Source organism: Danio rerio, chromosome 6 (assembly GCF_052040795.2).
Source record: "Danio rerio strain M-AB ecotype USA chromosome 6, GRCz13ab, whole genome shotgun sequence".
NCBI lineage: Eukaryota > Metazoa > Chordata > Actinopteri > Cypriniformes > Danionidae > Danio > Danio rerio.
The window spans coordinates 40,155,322-40,170,000 of record NC_141026.1 but is presented as its reverse complement, the minus strand read 5'-3'; the positions used below and the strand labels follow the sequence as shown (position 1 = coordinate 40,170,000).

At 34.2% G+C, this 14,679-nt stretch overlaps 2 protein-coding genes across 3 annotated transcripts in view; both read right to left on the bottom strand.

The window, feature by feature from the left end:
• The window catches only part of LOC147836428 (uncharacterized), a 719,152-nt gene that overhangs the window by 70,941 nt on the left and 633,532 nt on the right, over positions 1-14,679 (bottom strand). The gene's annotated exons all lie outside the window — the stretch shown is intronic.
• The window catches only part of oca2 (oculocutaneous albinism II), a 178,881-nt gene that overhangs the window by 48,959 nt on the left and 115,243 nt on the right, over positions 1-14,679 (bottom strand). Inside the window, exons 20-21 of one of the 2 annotated variants that reach the window (XM_087257613.1) lie at positions 14,354-14,413; positions 7,876-7,980 (exon numbers count right to left, since the gene is read on the bottom strand). The exons of the other annotated variant lie outside the window; for it this stretch is intronic. Coding sequence (XP_087113739.1) covers positions 7,876-7,980; positions 14,354-14,413 — 165 coding nt within the window. The remainder of the gene's footprint in view (positions 1-7,875; positions 7,981-14,353; positions 14,414-14,679) is intronic. 2 annotated transcript variants of the gene reach the window in all.

Sequence of the window (14,679 nt, the reverse complement as noted above, 5' to 3'; positions counted from 1 at the left end):
CACGATGGATAGGAGGCCGCCAGGAGCCAAAGCAACCGAACGCTTGTGCTGACAGGAAAATAGCATTTTTATGTTTGCCATGGAGCATAAAAAGCTCATTTTAATGTCTGTGAAAAATCCTTTGACACAGAAAACAAAGAAACATTTTTAGAAAGATCACACTCATAATAACTCAAATAGTTTGTTTATTAAACATAGAGTCTAACATTAACATTTTTTATGAAAGTTATATTGCAACTTTTCTTTAACAAAGGTTAAAAGTCAGTTTTCAATTTTAAAGTAACTCCCAGTTAAAGTTGAAGACTTATAGCTTTTAATGACTTGACTATTATGCTAAATTATCATACCTATTAACTGGGTACTTACAGAGTAAACAAAACATTTTGGGAATAGTAAGAAAAAATGGATGGTCCAGTGCTGATTAATGTATACAGAGTTATTTATTATATTACAGAGTTAGACTCAAGTATAGGTAAAGTTTCAAAATAGGATTTGGATGAAACACAGAGTATTTGTTTACTACTTTTTAAAATTTGGCTCTCTTTAACATGACAGAGAGTAAAAATAATTTCATGGGCGCTTCTCCCGGAAAAGTTTGTGCATGACCGGCGTAGGTATGAGAGCATGCATATCACCCCACAACAGTGCTTGAGTGAGAATAAGTCCCAAAAGTGTGCTTTTGGGTTGGAGTGGAACTTGTTTAGCCATATTAAAATTAACTTCATTCACATGTAAGTTGTAAATACTTCATTTGACCCCCCTTTTGTGAGTTATTTGAAATGCATCACTATTATATTTCCAGAATTTATGATCCACCGCAGCCCCATTTAGTGCAGAAGAGTTTAGAGGAACTAGATTTATTACATGCCAATTCATTAACTTCTCTTAAACCACATAAAAGTAAATGGTTATTTAACAAGAAGAGGAACAGAGTTGAGAATAGATGTTGTGAATAACACACATTAAGATTATGTGTGTTAGAGATTATTATTGACGTCTTCAATAGACATCAGCGTACATTCTACAGGGCACTTTTTTCATTTTCTTTGTATTAAAAAGTAAGCAACCTCACTAAGCATTATTTAATTTAAAGTAATGATAAGTTGATGCTTGACAAACAACATGCTCGTCTTTCTCACTCATTGGTGGTCAATGTCAGTGATAGTCAAGGAAGCTGCTGCAATTTTGCACTGTTGACTTCCACAACATCAGAAGGCGGCAACTTTGTGTTAAAATCATTTAAAAAATGAAAAATATATATTTTTGAAAAAAGATGGATGATGTATTTCTACAGGGACTCAAGGAAAAAAATAAGATTTAAAGAAAATTGTAATGATAAAATATCCTTCAAAGAAATGCCATTCCTTTAAAATTTCTATTTATAAAACCCTGAGAGGCCCTTCATAATCTCAACCAAAAACCCTTCATAATCTCACAGACTGCAAAGGTTTGATGTTCTTTTGGTATTTCTAGTACATCAAAATTTGCACTGTGTGTTCCTAAAATTATAGCTTTGATTGCGGTTTAAAGGTCGACCACAATACATGGCCATCTAAAATGGCCAATGACGGTTATGCTACCCTCACAAGCTAAGATCTAGTTTTTTTTATTGCCACTCCATAACAGTCCATGGCATGTGGTCAAATAAACGGCCAGGGACACAACAGGAGATCTGCAAACATGAGGCAGAGGAGAGAGCCATCTATATGTCATATATAATCCATTAGAGATGAGACCCAGGATAGAAGTAAACAGATTCTAGACATTGTATTGATCTTCAGATCAGATGTTCAGTGCTCCATATGGATGACAGTGATTGTGTCAGGTTTGAAAATGTGTGGAATACTCAAACCGAACAAGCCGTGCCTGATACAGTACATGAATCAAAAGACATGATTGGCAGTTTAAAAATTGCTTTGTGCATCGTGAGATGGAGTCAATACTTCAAGCAATTTAGATTTCATTAGTCATTTTTAAACAACAATGGCTTAAGGCCGGTATGAATTTACAAGTCATAATTTTCTGGTTAGTACTGTTTTTTTTTTTTTTAAAGCTGGTGGGTTATTGGAATGAAGCTTGGAGTTTACCATCCATTACTTGGTGTTGCCAAGTTATGAAGTTTGATTTGGACACCAGCATGCCAGCAATTTCACAAGATGGTAGTTAAAAATGTATGATAACAGTGATTTAGAGGAGAATACATGGGTTCACTTTTATTGTAAATGTTTATACTGCGCTCATTTACTCACCCAGACTCATAGGACTTATCTTACATAGTCAGAAAATAAATGAACAGACATATAATGAAATCTGTGATATTACTTCCACTACATTGAAAGTCTATTTTTATTCACACAATGCTTTAAGCTTCACAAATTTATGTTTAATAAACAATGTCAGCATGTTTAAAAAAAATGAAAGCTGTTTATTATATAAAAGATCATATCTCGTCAGAAGAACTTCATTAAACAAAATGATTATGGATTTTTTGTGTGTTTTTTCAAATAGTTTTGGGGGAAATAGACTTTCAGTGGAAAGGCAGAAATCCCTCAAATTTCATAAATTTTTTTAGTAGTGTTTAATAAATTTTTGATCGGAAATTTTCTGAGGCTCCACCCACTACTGCACGAACACAGAGAGAACACATAAGCTAAAATGAAATTGTGAAAAATAAAGTTGCAGAAGTTAATTTGATCACGGTGAAAGTCTTTTTATTATATTTTTATTAAGGTGTTTATTCTTATATTTCAAATGAAATAACATTCAAACCCCAAGCATCTTTCAAGTTGGAGGCTAGGCAGAGCTACGTTTTTAGATTGTGATTGCTAGTTGACCAGCAACACATTCGAAAAATTAGTTTTCAGCGAAAGAACCATCATAAAATAACTCACGACACTACTTATGAGACAATTATGATAAAATTTCCTTTGCTTCTACGTCTGTGCGCTGCTACAGTATATCAGTTTAGTATGTTCACTATGTTACATAACTGCCCCCTGCTGGTCTTGTCTTTCTTGTGTTGAATCATTTTGTGCTGTGCCGCGCAGTACTGAAGCATTGGGTGAGGTCACTTTCATTCACTTGCACATTCCCAGTAGCCACATCTGTAACTCTTTATCTCACAGGTACATCATAACATGTCCAGTAGGAGGCAATAATAATAATCAATTATAATGGTAAATCTTGAGACCATGATTTTACATTGCATGGTCATTATATGAAGATGTATACTGAAAAAAAAATATCTTGAGACCACAATACATTATTATATTCCATCAAGTTATTATGTTTTGGTCTTAACATGCTTTAATGTTCCTAAATGGTCACTTTAAATAAACTGAATGTAAGCTGATTTTTTGCTGGTGGTGGAGTTGAAAGAAGTAACATTCATTGTTCTACTGAAATGCGAAGTGTGTGCATCTAACTGCACTGTTTTAGTCCAGAATCAGATTGTGAAAGAGAACTGCTGAGAAGTCTCTCTTGTGCTTATACAGTGACGATTTTATACAAAATCAATGGAATCCATTACTACCAGAGGAGAACGCAAGTACATTTCGTTTATCTCTCCTCTTCTGACAGAGCGAAAGAAATAGAGACAGAATATGAAACCAAACAGGTTAGAAAAGGACAGCTGAACTACAGTACTCGTCCAACAACTAACTAGTCAAACAGAGAAAGATTTAACTGTAAACCCTAATCAAGTTCAATTTAACTGAATAATTTTAAAGGCAAAGAATAAACACTGTTCTTTTCAACTTTCTATTGGTTAAAGAATTCATTCAAAATGTGACTTAGTTTCCAAAAATGTTTAGCAGCTCAACTATTTTCAGGGTGACATGGTGGGTCAGTGGTTAGCACTGTCGCCTTACAGCAAGAAGGTTGCTGGTTTGAGTCCCGGCTGGGCCAGTTGACACTTCTGTGTGGAGTTTGTAGGTTCTCCCTGTGTTTGTTTCATCTTGGTGCTCAGGTTTCCCCAACCTTACAAAGACATGCGCTAAAAGTGAATTGATTAAACTAAATGTGCATAACACATGCTGGAATAGTTGGTGGTTCATTCCACTGTGGCGACCCCTGATAAATAAGGGACTAATATATAGAAAAATTAATGAATGAACTGTTTTCAGTTTTGAGAGCAATAATATTACTTGAGCACCAAATCAGAATGATAAGAATGATGATACTGTATGATCCTGACAATAGGAGAGATGTCTGCTAAAAAAATAGAAGAAAATACATTTTCAAATTTAATAAAACAGCAAACGGTTAAAATAAATTGTATTCATATTTTCATAGTGTTTGCTGTATATTGCTATTTCTTTTTCTGAAGACATAGATAGTCCGCCAACCTGCTAGTTTTGAAAATAAATAGTTTTGCTAAGCAACACAGGGAAACAGCAAGAAAGAAATGAGGGTAAAATAGACAGATCAAATAAAATGTGTGGAAAAACGCTGGAGAAGAAGGAAATGAAAAGGCTTTTGAAATGCTAAGTGATTTCTGGAGTGACTTGTCTCTTCATCTGCCCTGCATTCTTTCCTTCTGCTCATTTGGCAGTGAGCGATCGGCGGCACAGCTCTGTCTGTTTGGTGCCATGTTCATCATATCAGCTCACAGCACGTGTTTCTTGATGATGCACATGATTCATGCGTTGCTCTGATAGCGCACCATCACTCAATACTGTTTCTTGCACGTTTCAGTTGACTGTAAAGGATAAGATACACTATTTTCACCTATTTGTCAACAGATCGTGGGCCGTTAACAAGGCACGTCATGCAGCGATGCTGATGTCCTGCAGTGTGACATGCTATACTAAAACTATGTGAAAAAGCATGTTTCTAATTCATTTATAATCACACAACAGCTCCAGTATCCTACTTTTTACAAAAGAGTAGCTGGAGATTTTATGTCTTGATTTGTTTGGAGGGTTAATTTAAGTGTAAAAAAATCATTGCTGAACACAAAAAAAAAAAACATATTTTGAATATTGTTGGAATAAAACTCCCAGAGATGGGTTGCGGCTGGAATGGCATCCGCTGCGTAAAAAAAACGTGCTGGAAAAGTTGGTGGTTCATTCTGCTGTGGCAACCCTAGATTAATAAAGGGACTAAGCCGACAAGAAAATGAATGAATGAACATATGAATGAATGAATGAATGAATGAATGAATGAATGAAGGAAATACAACTAACATTCATAGTAGGATGATGTTTGGGTGTAGTGTCTCTTTAAGCAAGAGATAACATGCAAGAATCCAAGCATTGGCATTACTTTTTATGCTGCTCTCTGGAATACTTGATTTGCCAAAAATAACAGATAATATCCCTAATAACAGCTGATAAAACTGTTATTACAGGCTCATCTGGGCAGCTACAGAAATGAGCAAAAAATATTAAAACACAAATCAAAATGTTGCACAGAGTGATTTAATTATGTCATCAGGTTATCGTGGAATCACTTTACTACAAAAGCGGCAGTTGTCAGTGTGTGTCTCTGTATTATTCAAGGAATCATGTACTGACAATACTGCAAAACTGGCAATATTATTTATTCAGGGAAAAATAAAATAAATAAATAAATAAATAAAAGTAGATGGCCGGGTAAAAAATAAAATGGTGAGCAATTTTAGCATCTAATCAATGTAAATGTATACTTACAAGTATAGAAATTAGACCTGCACAATTTTGGCAGAATAGAAAATGGCATATTTTTTTGCTTAAAGTACAGATCACAATTTTTCTCACAATTCTAAAGATGTAAAATAATGGTTAATATCAGTAGGCTATTATTATTGTTATTTCTCAAACATATAGTAAAACAACAATAATATTAGGTGTAGGTCTACTTTTGGGTAAAACTACATTTTAGACTTTGAATGGTGGACTTAAACTTTAAATGTGTCCTGGTCATTAATGCACAGTAAAGTGATGACATCAGAATACAATTATTCATAATTCTGAGGTTAAATTATTATGTTTGAGACATATGCTTGCAATCTGTCATTGACAACATTATTAGATCTTTTTTTCCACTGGTAAAATCAGACATTTGTTGTTATCAGATTCCCTCTTGCATTATATTCAACATTATAGGCTAGAGTAGTTATCCTGACACTGTTAAACATTTATTCTCATGTACAATATTAAATGCTTGTCACAATCATAATTCTAAAATGCGATATGATTATCCAAATAATGTGCACGCTTTCGGTTTCATTTTCACTGCCAAGTGCGGTTCATACTTCTCGCACGGCTCCCAAAGGATTACTCCGTGCCACAAACTGAATGTTATTTACAACTTTATTACCTGTTATTCACAGCCAATGCAGGTTCTGTTCACTAAAGTAGACTTCATCACAGTATACAGTATAGTATGTGACTCTTTCAACACCATTTGGAGGTGCCCACAGTGCTAGGCTACATATATAAAGCAATGTGAAGAGACTTGTGCAGTTACCTTTGCTTTTCTTCTGAACTTGAAAGTATGATTGGCAAAATCATAGAAATGCTGGATTAAGATCGTCTAGGGGTCGAATCGAGATCGGGGTATTTTTTCGATTAAACGTGCAGCTCCTAAATGCAAAATCATAAAAAAATGAAATCTTACCTATGAAATGTTCTGCCTTTATGCTTTTTTTTGTTTGTTTGCTTGTTACTACACTTTTACACAGCACTACAGTCCAGCATCTTTAAATTGGCTTTAGTCTTGACTTGTGCGGTTGAATGACATTTGTCCTGGGAGCACTGTACAAATGTGGCAGCGCTATTGATGCATGCTAACGGTCCATATGCGGTATATATCTATGAGCTGTAAATATTACTTTTGTTAGACAAACTAGGTTTGGGCCGAGCTTCACCTGCTGTGCTTTGGTTTATCATAGTGTAGGTTAGATACTGCATCAGAAACGTGAAGATTTCCTTTTCAACAACTGACATATTTTTTCTTTTTGGATAGTTAAGGTAGAAATTGGGCCAATAGAATAGGTTGTTTTGTTTTATCTATTCCTATTGTTTGGATGCTGCTCACGTCTCATCTCTCAAACTCTCCCATCTACCATTTTGTGTCCTGTTTGCTGCCTGTTATTTTCAATATATTTTCGTAAATATTTATTGTTCTTTATATATATAAATTTTTACACTTATTATGACTATCTTTTGTAAAAAATGAAAAAATAAAAAAAAAACTCAATTTATTGCATTTAGTTAGTCATAGTATTTTGTTCCTCACTCGTTGATATTGTGTGTATGTATTTCATCCAAAATTAATGTTATTCTCTTCCCCCTTAACTGACCATCTTCAAGATTTTTAACTCAGCGGATGCCCTTCCAGACTCAACCCAATAGTGGGAAACCTTCATACACACCCATTCACAAACACACATACACTGCGGCTGATTCAGTTTATTCAATTCACCTGTACCACACGTCGTTGGACTGTGGGGGAAACCAGAGCACCTGGAGGAAACCTATGCAAACACGCGGAGAACATGCAAACTCCACATAGAAATGCAGACTGGCCCAGCTGGGGATTAAAACCAGCAACCTTCTTGCTGTGAGATGACCGTGCTAACCACTGAGCCACCATGCCACCCATATACTATTTTTATTTATTGTTTGTTTGTTTGTTTATTTAGCAAGGGCAATTAAGGCAAAAAAAAAATCACACACTATTTTAATTATTGTGGAAATGCTGATCTTTTAAAGTTTCTATCCTGAAAGAAATGCATATCAGTTTCTATTTTTCAACTTCTTTTAGTAAGAAGAAAAAAGTGTTATTGACAAATGAAGGAGAGCAGGGTGTGATTAGGAGCTAGCTTTTTGTTTGACCACATCTTTGTGTTTGTGAGCAAATGGTTGTGTGCTGTTCTTGTGTGTTTCTCACCATAGTGGCAGTGAAGGGAATGTTGTCTATTAGAGAGGACGCCAGCGCTGAAACCCACAATACCAAAATGATGGCGATGGCCAACCGTTCATCCTCTGGCACTGCCTGGGAGAGAAGATAACAATAAAATATGTCACAAGCGCAAACACACAAACCCTCTCTCACTGTCAGTCTCATAAAGGCCTGTAGATGCCAGCACAAAGGTGGGAGGCTTCGCAGACAATGTGTTCATGACACAGTCATATTGGATTTATTATTTCACGGTCTGTTGCCTTCATAAACCAAAGCACAACACCACACGTGTACACAAACACACATAAACACACACTTTCTCACCATATACCAGTTTGTCTTCTGGTTATATATGTGAAAGTATGAATAGATCTACAAATTATGTGATTTTCAGTTCAGATTTATTGAAAACGTGACCTAATTTTTTATTTTATATATATATATATATTTTTTACAAAGTGTAAAATACATTGCTCTGGGTACATTTTGTTGCACGTTTCAGATGACAAATAACTAGGGGCGCTGTTTCCATTTTTGTGAATCTGAAATTTGTTACATAGGGTATGTATTTTTTGCATGTTTCAGCTAAACATCCTTCTGGTACACTTCCATGAGAAAGCGGGGATTGTAATCAAGATCACCAAGACCACTGAACCACATGATTTTAATTTGTTTTGTTCTCTTTTGTGCTTCACCAATCTTGAACCTGAAATAAGCTGACTAAAGATAGTTGTTTATATGGAGATATACTGTAGAAATTTGTCGATATGCATATAAACATGTGTGGCAACATTATACAATTACAAAATCATAGACATTGCATTTATTTACTATTTTGTACTGCACAAAAACAATCCTTTTGTTTGCATATAATATGTCCCTGTAAACATAACTACTGTCATTTTTATTATGTAATTCATTTTTATTTTACCTAAAACCTTTTTCATTTTCATTTTACAAAGACAGTTTTTGCTGTTACACAAAAAAGTAGGTTGTATTTCCAATGAGCCTGTGTTGCATAACTAACAGACATAATGCATCTCAGTTTCCATAAATTCATACTATTTTTAACTTTGGTATTGTAATATTAACAAAGTAACAAAACCAAATGATAATAATAACATAAAATTACCTGCCTTCTTGAGGCTTATCAAAAGCTATTTTCAATAACTATGATTTGGGCTAGGGAGTTATCTGAGAAAGAGAGTTTTTAGTCTTCAAATCCCTGCCATTTTCAGGACATTTTGAATAGAATAAACAGTGTGAACCTGCTTAAAAGAAATGTTCAATACAAGTTCAACTACTACTAATTTTAAAAACAAAGACTTGACATCTGTGCTTATAGAATTAAATTAAAGGTCTATAAGATAAGGCACGAGAAATAATACAGCATACACTGTCACTAAATTGCTCACAATCTTTTTTGAGCCATGTACAGTTTGTTCAATCTTCCAGCTTTTATAAACATAAATAAATAGGAAATAGGAAGAGATGCTGTGTAGTTGTGCTATTCAAAGTCCCATTCAAATTATCATTTCCACAAACGTATTATTAAAAAAACACACTGTCAACCATATTGACCAAGAGACAGTTTGGGAAAACATATTTTGTTCTTTAAAAAATCCAAATTACCAGATACATAACACATTTTAAATTCTGACACAGATTGAACTGGAGACCAAATAATCATTTTCTCTGTAAATTATCTTCAGGTCGAAATTGCAGTTTTTTTCTCACCAACAAGTTAGAATTTTTATATATGGTGCGGGAATGTAAGAAGTTGTGTGAGTTGTGGGAAAAACTTTCATCAATAATATCTGAAATTATAGGAAAATAAATACTATTGCAACCAGTTGTGCTACTTTTAATTGATGATTCTAGTTTGGTTTTGACGAAGTGACAAAGAAAGGTCTGGTTGGCAGGACTAACATCTGTTAAAAAGATAATTGCGCAAAGATGGCTCCCTTCACATTCTTTATTTATTCAGCAGTGGCTATTGCAGTTTTATGATATAGCATTGTTAGAACTTTCAACAGCCAGATTAAAGCTAGAGCCTCAACTCTTGATGCGTACAAAAAGGCTGCAAACTAGCAGAAAGACTCATGGATAATACAAATTAATGTGCTACAACCTGAATCCTTAAATCTCTGATAATTTGTGTGAATTTCTAGTTACTTTATTTAATTTACTATCATGTGTGTGTGTGGGCGCGTGTAATAGTCCATAAGTCAATAAACCATTTGTAATAGTTTTAATAACTCTTTCTAATAACTAATTTATATGAGCTTTGTGATGATGACATAATTTTTTACTAGATATTTTTCAAGACACTTCTATACAGCTTAAAGTGATATTTAAAGCATTTAAACCTTACATGTAAACCCTAACTGGGTTAATTAGGTTAACTAGGCAGGTTAGGGTAATTAGGCAAGTTATTGTATAAAGATGGTTTGTTCGGTAGACAATCAAAAAATATATAAGCTTAAAGGGGCTTAAAATGATTTTTGACCTTAAAATGTTTTTTTTTTTATTATTATTATTTATTTAAAACTGTTTTTATTTTAGACAAAATAAAACAAATAAGACCTTCTCCAGAAGAAAAAAAATATTATCAGACATACTGTGAAAATGTCCTTGCTCTGTTAAACATAATTTAGGAAATATTTAAAAAAGAAAAGCTATTCAAAGGTGGGCTGATAATACTGACTTGTATTTGTACATGCATGTGTATGTATGTATGTATGTGTGTGTGCACACTTATGTATATTCATATGTATGGGTATGTGTGTATTATTTTCTATGATACTTTAGACTGTAAATATAGCCTTTATTTAATATGTTTGTGTTTCAGATATGTGTATCTTTTGTTTATATGTTTTCTGTTGGTTATTTGTCTTGATTGCAATGCTATTTGTGGGATCGCATGGCCTTTGGCACCACTGCGGGGTAGGGTTTGTTTTTTTTGGGTTGGCTGTGGGTGTTGAGGAGTGGATCTAAATTTTAAAGATGCTGTGACCACTCACATGTAAAATCCATAAAAAAAATATCACAAAAAATAATATGGAAAATTTCAGAATATGATTTCTGAAGGGTCATGTGACATTGAAAAACTGCAGTGATGACTGCTAAAAAATTCAGCTTTGCCATTAAAGTAGAACAGAAAACCATTTGTTGAATTAATAATTGACTATATTTTTACTATTGTTCTTATTAAAGGAACACAGACAGGTAAATTCTGGAAGAGTTTTTTTTTAAACATAACAAACACAGACATCTGAATGGTTGTAAAGTTCTGTGAAGTTAAAGAAATAACCTTTAATTAATACACGATGTTGGATTGGATTTGTTATTTAACCAAAACAAAATCACAATACACTTAACACACACACATCTTCTTTTAATGTACACTGTTTAGGATTTTTTGAAAATTACACAGTATTTAACTGTAATATGAACTTTATTTTGCTGTAGGACAGTTATGTAGTATGGTACTGAATTTTAAAGTTGCATTGTAAATTGTACTGTATTTTCCAGTAAAGATATATATATTTCTGTAAATATATATATATACAGGCAGATTAATTGTGCTGTAAATGTAAATTGTGTTTTTACTGTAACTGATTTAAAGTAAATTACTGGCAAACTGCTGCCAATAAGCTACTGTAGAATCTACAGCATAATGTTAAGCGTGTATGTGCGAACACAACATAGATTTTTATAAGCATCTATGAAGGATGTGGTTTTATTTCCGGCGACTCCCTGCTGTTTCTATATGTATGGTCATATTTTTGGGGGTCTGGTGCTGGTGATTGGACTGAATGCATCAGGGCTCCACAGCAGCACCTGTCATGAATAATTACTGTGATTGTTTAAGGCTCACACACCAAACGCAAGCTGACGGGTCTATCAGAGTGTGATCGCCAGCCAGGCAGAGCTGGACTCTTCCAGGCCTGTGGAAATCTCTGTATTTACGGCCCACACAGCTCCACTATTGGATCAAAGATAACAATCATTTCAGCCAGCCAAACAATTTAATGAGGCTCGTTTGGCTCATTGTTAATGTATGGAAATAAATGCTTCTTTTCAGTGCCCGGTTCTAGGAGCATGCATGCTTCCCATAAGGATTATCATTTTATTGGTTTTAGAGTTATAAGTCATTTACTAAACCAGCCGGCAAACAAGGTGAATCACAACACTATAAACTTTAGTTTGAAGCAAAAATGAATAACACTTTGTGCCCTAATATGCATTTATTTATGCCTAACTAATGCACAGATGATCACTAGCTAACAAATGACTCATGAAAAAAATAAACCATACTGCATCAGCCACTATTAAGGGTCTATAGCAAGAGTTCTCAATGTCTACATTAAAAGGTCCAAATCTGAATTTTTATTAAGGTCAAAGGTCCAGAACAATTGAGTTTACAAATCTTGTTTTGAATAAACATTCATAACATGCACCACAAGTCAACACTATTTAATTTTATTTTTAAAAAAGTGGCATTTGCATTTCAAACACATTAAATACAATGTAAATGTGGCAAAACTATTAATATAAGTGCATTTTTGTACAAAACACAACAAAAGGTATATAATATCGGGATGCAGCTATGACGATGCAAGCTGAGGTTGCATATCTCAGAGATGCAATGTAAGACCCAATGCACTCAATTGAGCTAGTGATGTCACTGTGAAGGGTTAAGGGTGAGGTTATGTGTGGGCATTAAAAAGCAGCTCAGCTTTTGATTGCCACTGCACCAGGTCTGCACCCAGACCCCTCTTCAAAAAAGGTGAAAAATACAAAAGGTATGTAATGAAAACTTTAGGGTCTTGTAGTTTTGCGGTCCTGTATTTTGTGCATACTGCAGTTCAAAATGAAACGTGTTTCATTTTATAGTGCTGTCTCACATTTCTACTCTTTCCAATTTCAAATGTCTCATTACAAATCAAGCAGAATGGCTTAGTGCTGGCTTGTGGCAAAATAAGCGCATACTTATCTCTCTATTCAACTTTGAACTGTTGATTCTCTTCATTAAGCTTTTTTTTTTCGTGAGACCGACATCTTCATCCATTCAAATAAATGCTAAGCAGCTGTGTGGTAAAGCAGGTGTGCGCGATTAGCCCGCTCAATCGCATAAAGCCTCGTAAGATCAATGGAGGTCATGATAACAGAGTCACGCAGAAAAACTTTGAATATTTCGCCTTCGATTTTATTTCCGCCCATATTTTATTTATTTATTTTTTACAAAAAAAACAAACAACTAAACAGCTGATTTACAAGGTTTATGTCTTTATCAATGAAGGAAAAATGCACAATTTGAATATTCTGGACAATAAGAAGCCATGTTCTATTGTAATTAGTACTAATTTATATACATATATACTGTATATTTTAGGTTAAGTTAATATATGAACTGCTATTAATTAAATGCGTCATCATGAAACTTGTACATTTTTACATTAACTTATACATTAACTTGATGAATTTATAAATTAGGTTATTTACCTCGGTAATACAAAGCTATGCATTGTAGCCCTCCAGTTGTTTGCTTTAATTACTCCTTTGACAATGATTTGCAAAGACCTCATCGTGTTAACACTTACTGAAGCACATTTGACTTCTTTTACTTGTTATAGATACATAGAAGTCAGACGACAATCATTTTAGATGATAAAATTATAAGAATCATTATATTCTATTACCAAAATTACGTAGATGAAAATAATTACCAACACTTTACTTAAGAACAAATTTCTTTACTTGGTACCAATTTCCACTAGCCAATTAACTACTGGCTAATTATCTGCATATTAATAAGATGTTGGCTGTTTATTAGTACATATTAAGTATTTTCTTATTCTACATCCCTAATCTTACCTAATACCTAAACCAACTACTATACCCACGGTCCCACTAGAGTTTGAGCATGCAAAATTCTGTCATGCAACGCTGCGAAAAGGGGCAGGATTAAACAAGATGAGTAGACATAAAAAAAACAAGTGATTGCTCCATATTCTACATTTTTGTACAGAGAGGATATGTTTTGATCCTCTATTGGTCTTACGCAATCATGCGATGCAATTTTGCTGGTCAGAGTTCACCTTGCTTGAACTTTGCACCGCAGCTTATCTTACTAACTGTTAATTAGCAGCAAGTGAGTAGCTTAATTGTGCTTTTTGATTTTTTTATTAATAAAATGTTTATTGAAAATCACAAAAACAGTGTAACCAAATATTTTTAATACTGCAAACATGCAACCAACCATGTGATCATTATATAAACAGAAACACAGCTAATGCTACATCGTAACATTGCACTTCACATTACTATTGTGTGTTTGCATTATAATCAATGGCATGATTTAGATGTTTTGTGCTGATTTGTTTACCTTCTGCAGTGACTCAAAACAACAGTAAATGAATAGTGAACTTCCCCTTAAAGTCAGTACAAAGTCAATACTCACTTTTATCAACACTGCAGTCTGCTCCCCAATGTAGTCGATGAGCTGCAGCTGAGCGAGAGCCTTTAAAACACACCAAAGAGAACAATCAAGCCATTGACCAAAAAACAAAAACAGACATTTACCCTGACAGCTCTGATTTTCAATCCTTTAAACTTTTAAATATCAAAATTCATGAAGTATATATATTTTTTATATCTGGGTGCTTGCGTTGAACCCTGCTTTGAGTGATTGTGAATGCTGGCTCTGCTATAGAGGGCAAACAGTTTATCTTGGAGCAGCGTTAAGCTCCCCACTGGGCCCAAAGGGTGGGCTTCCCTGTGTGAATA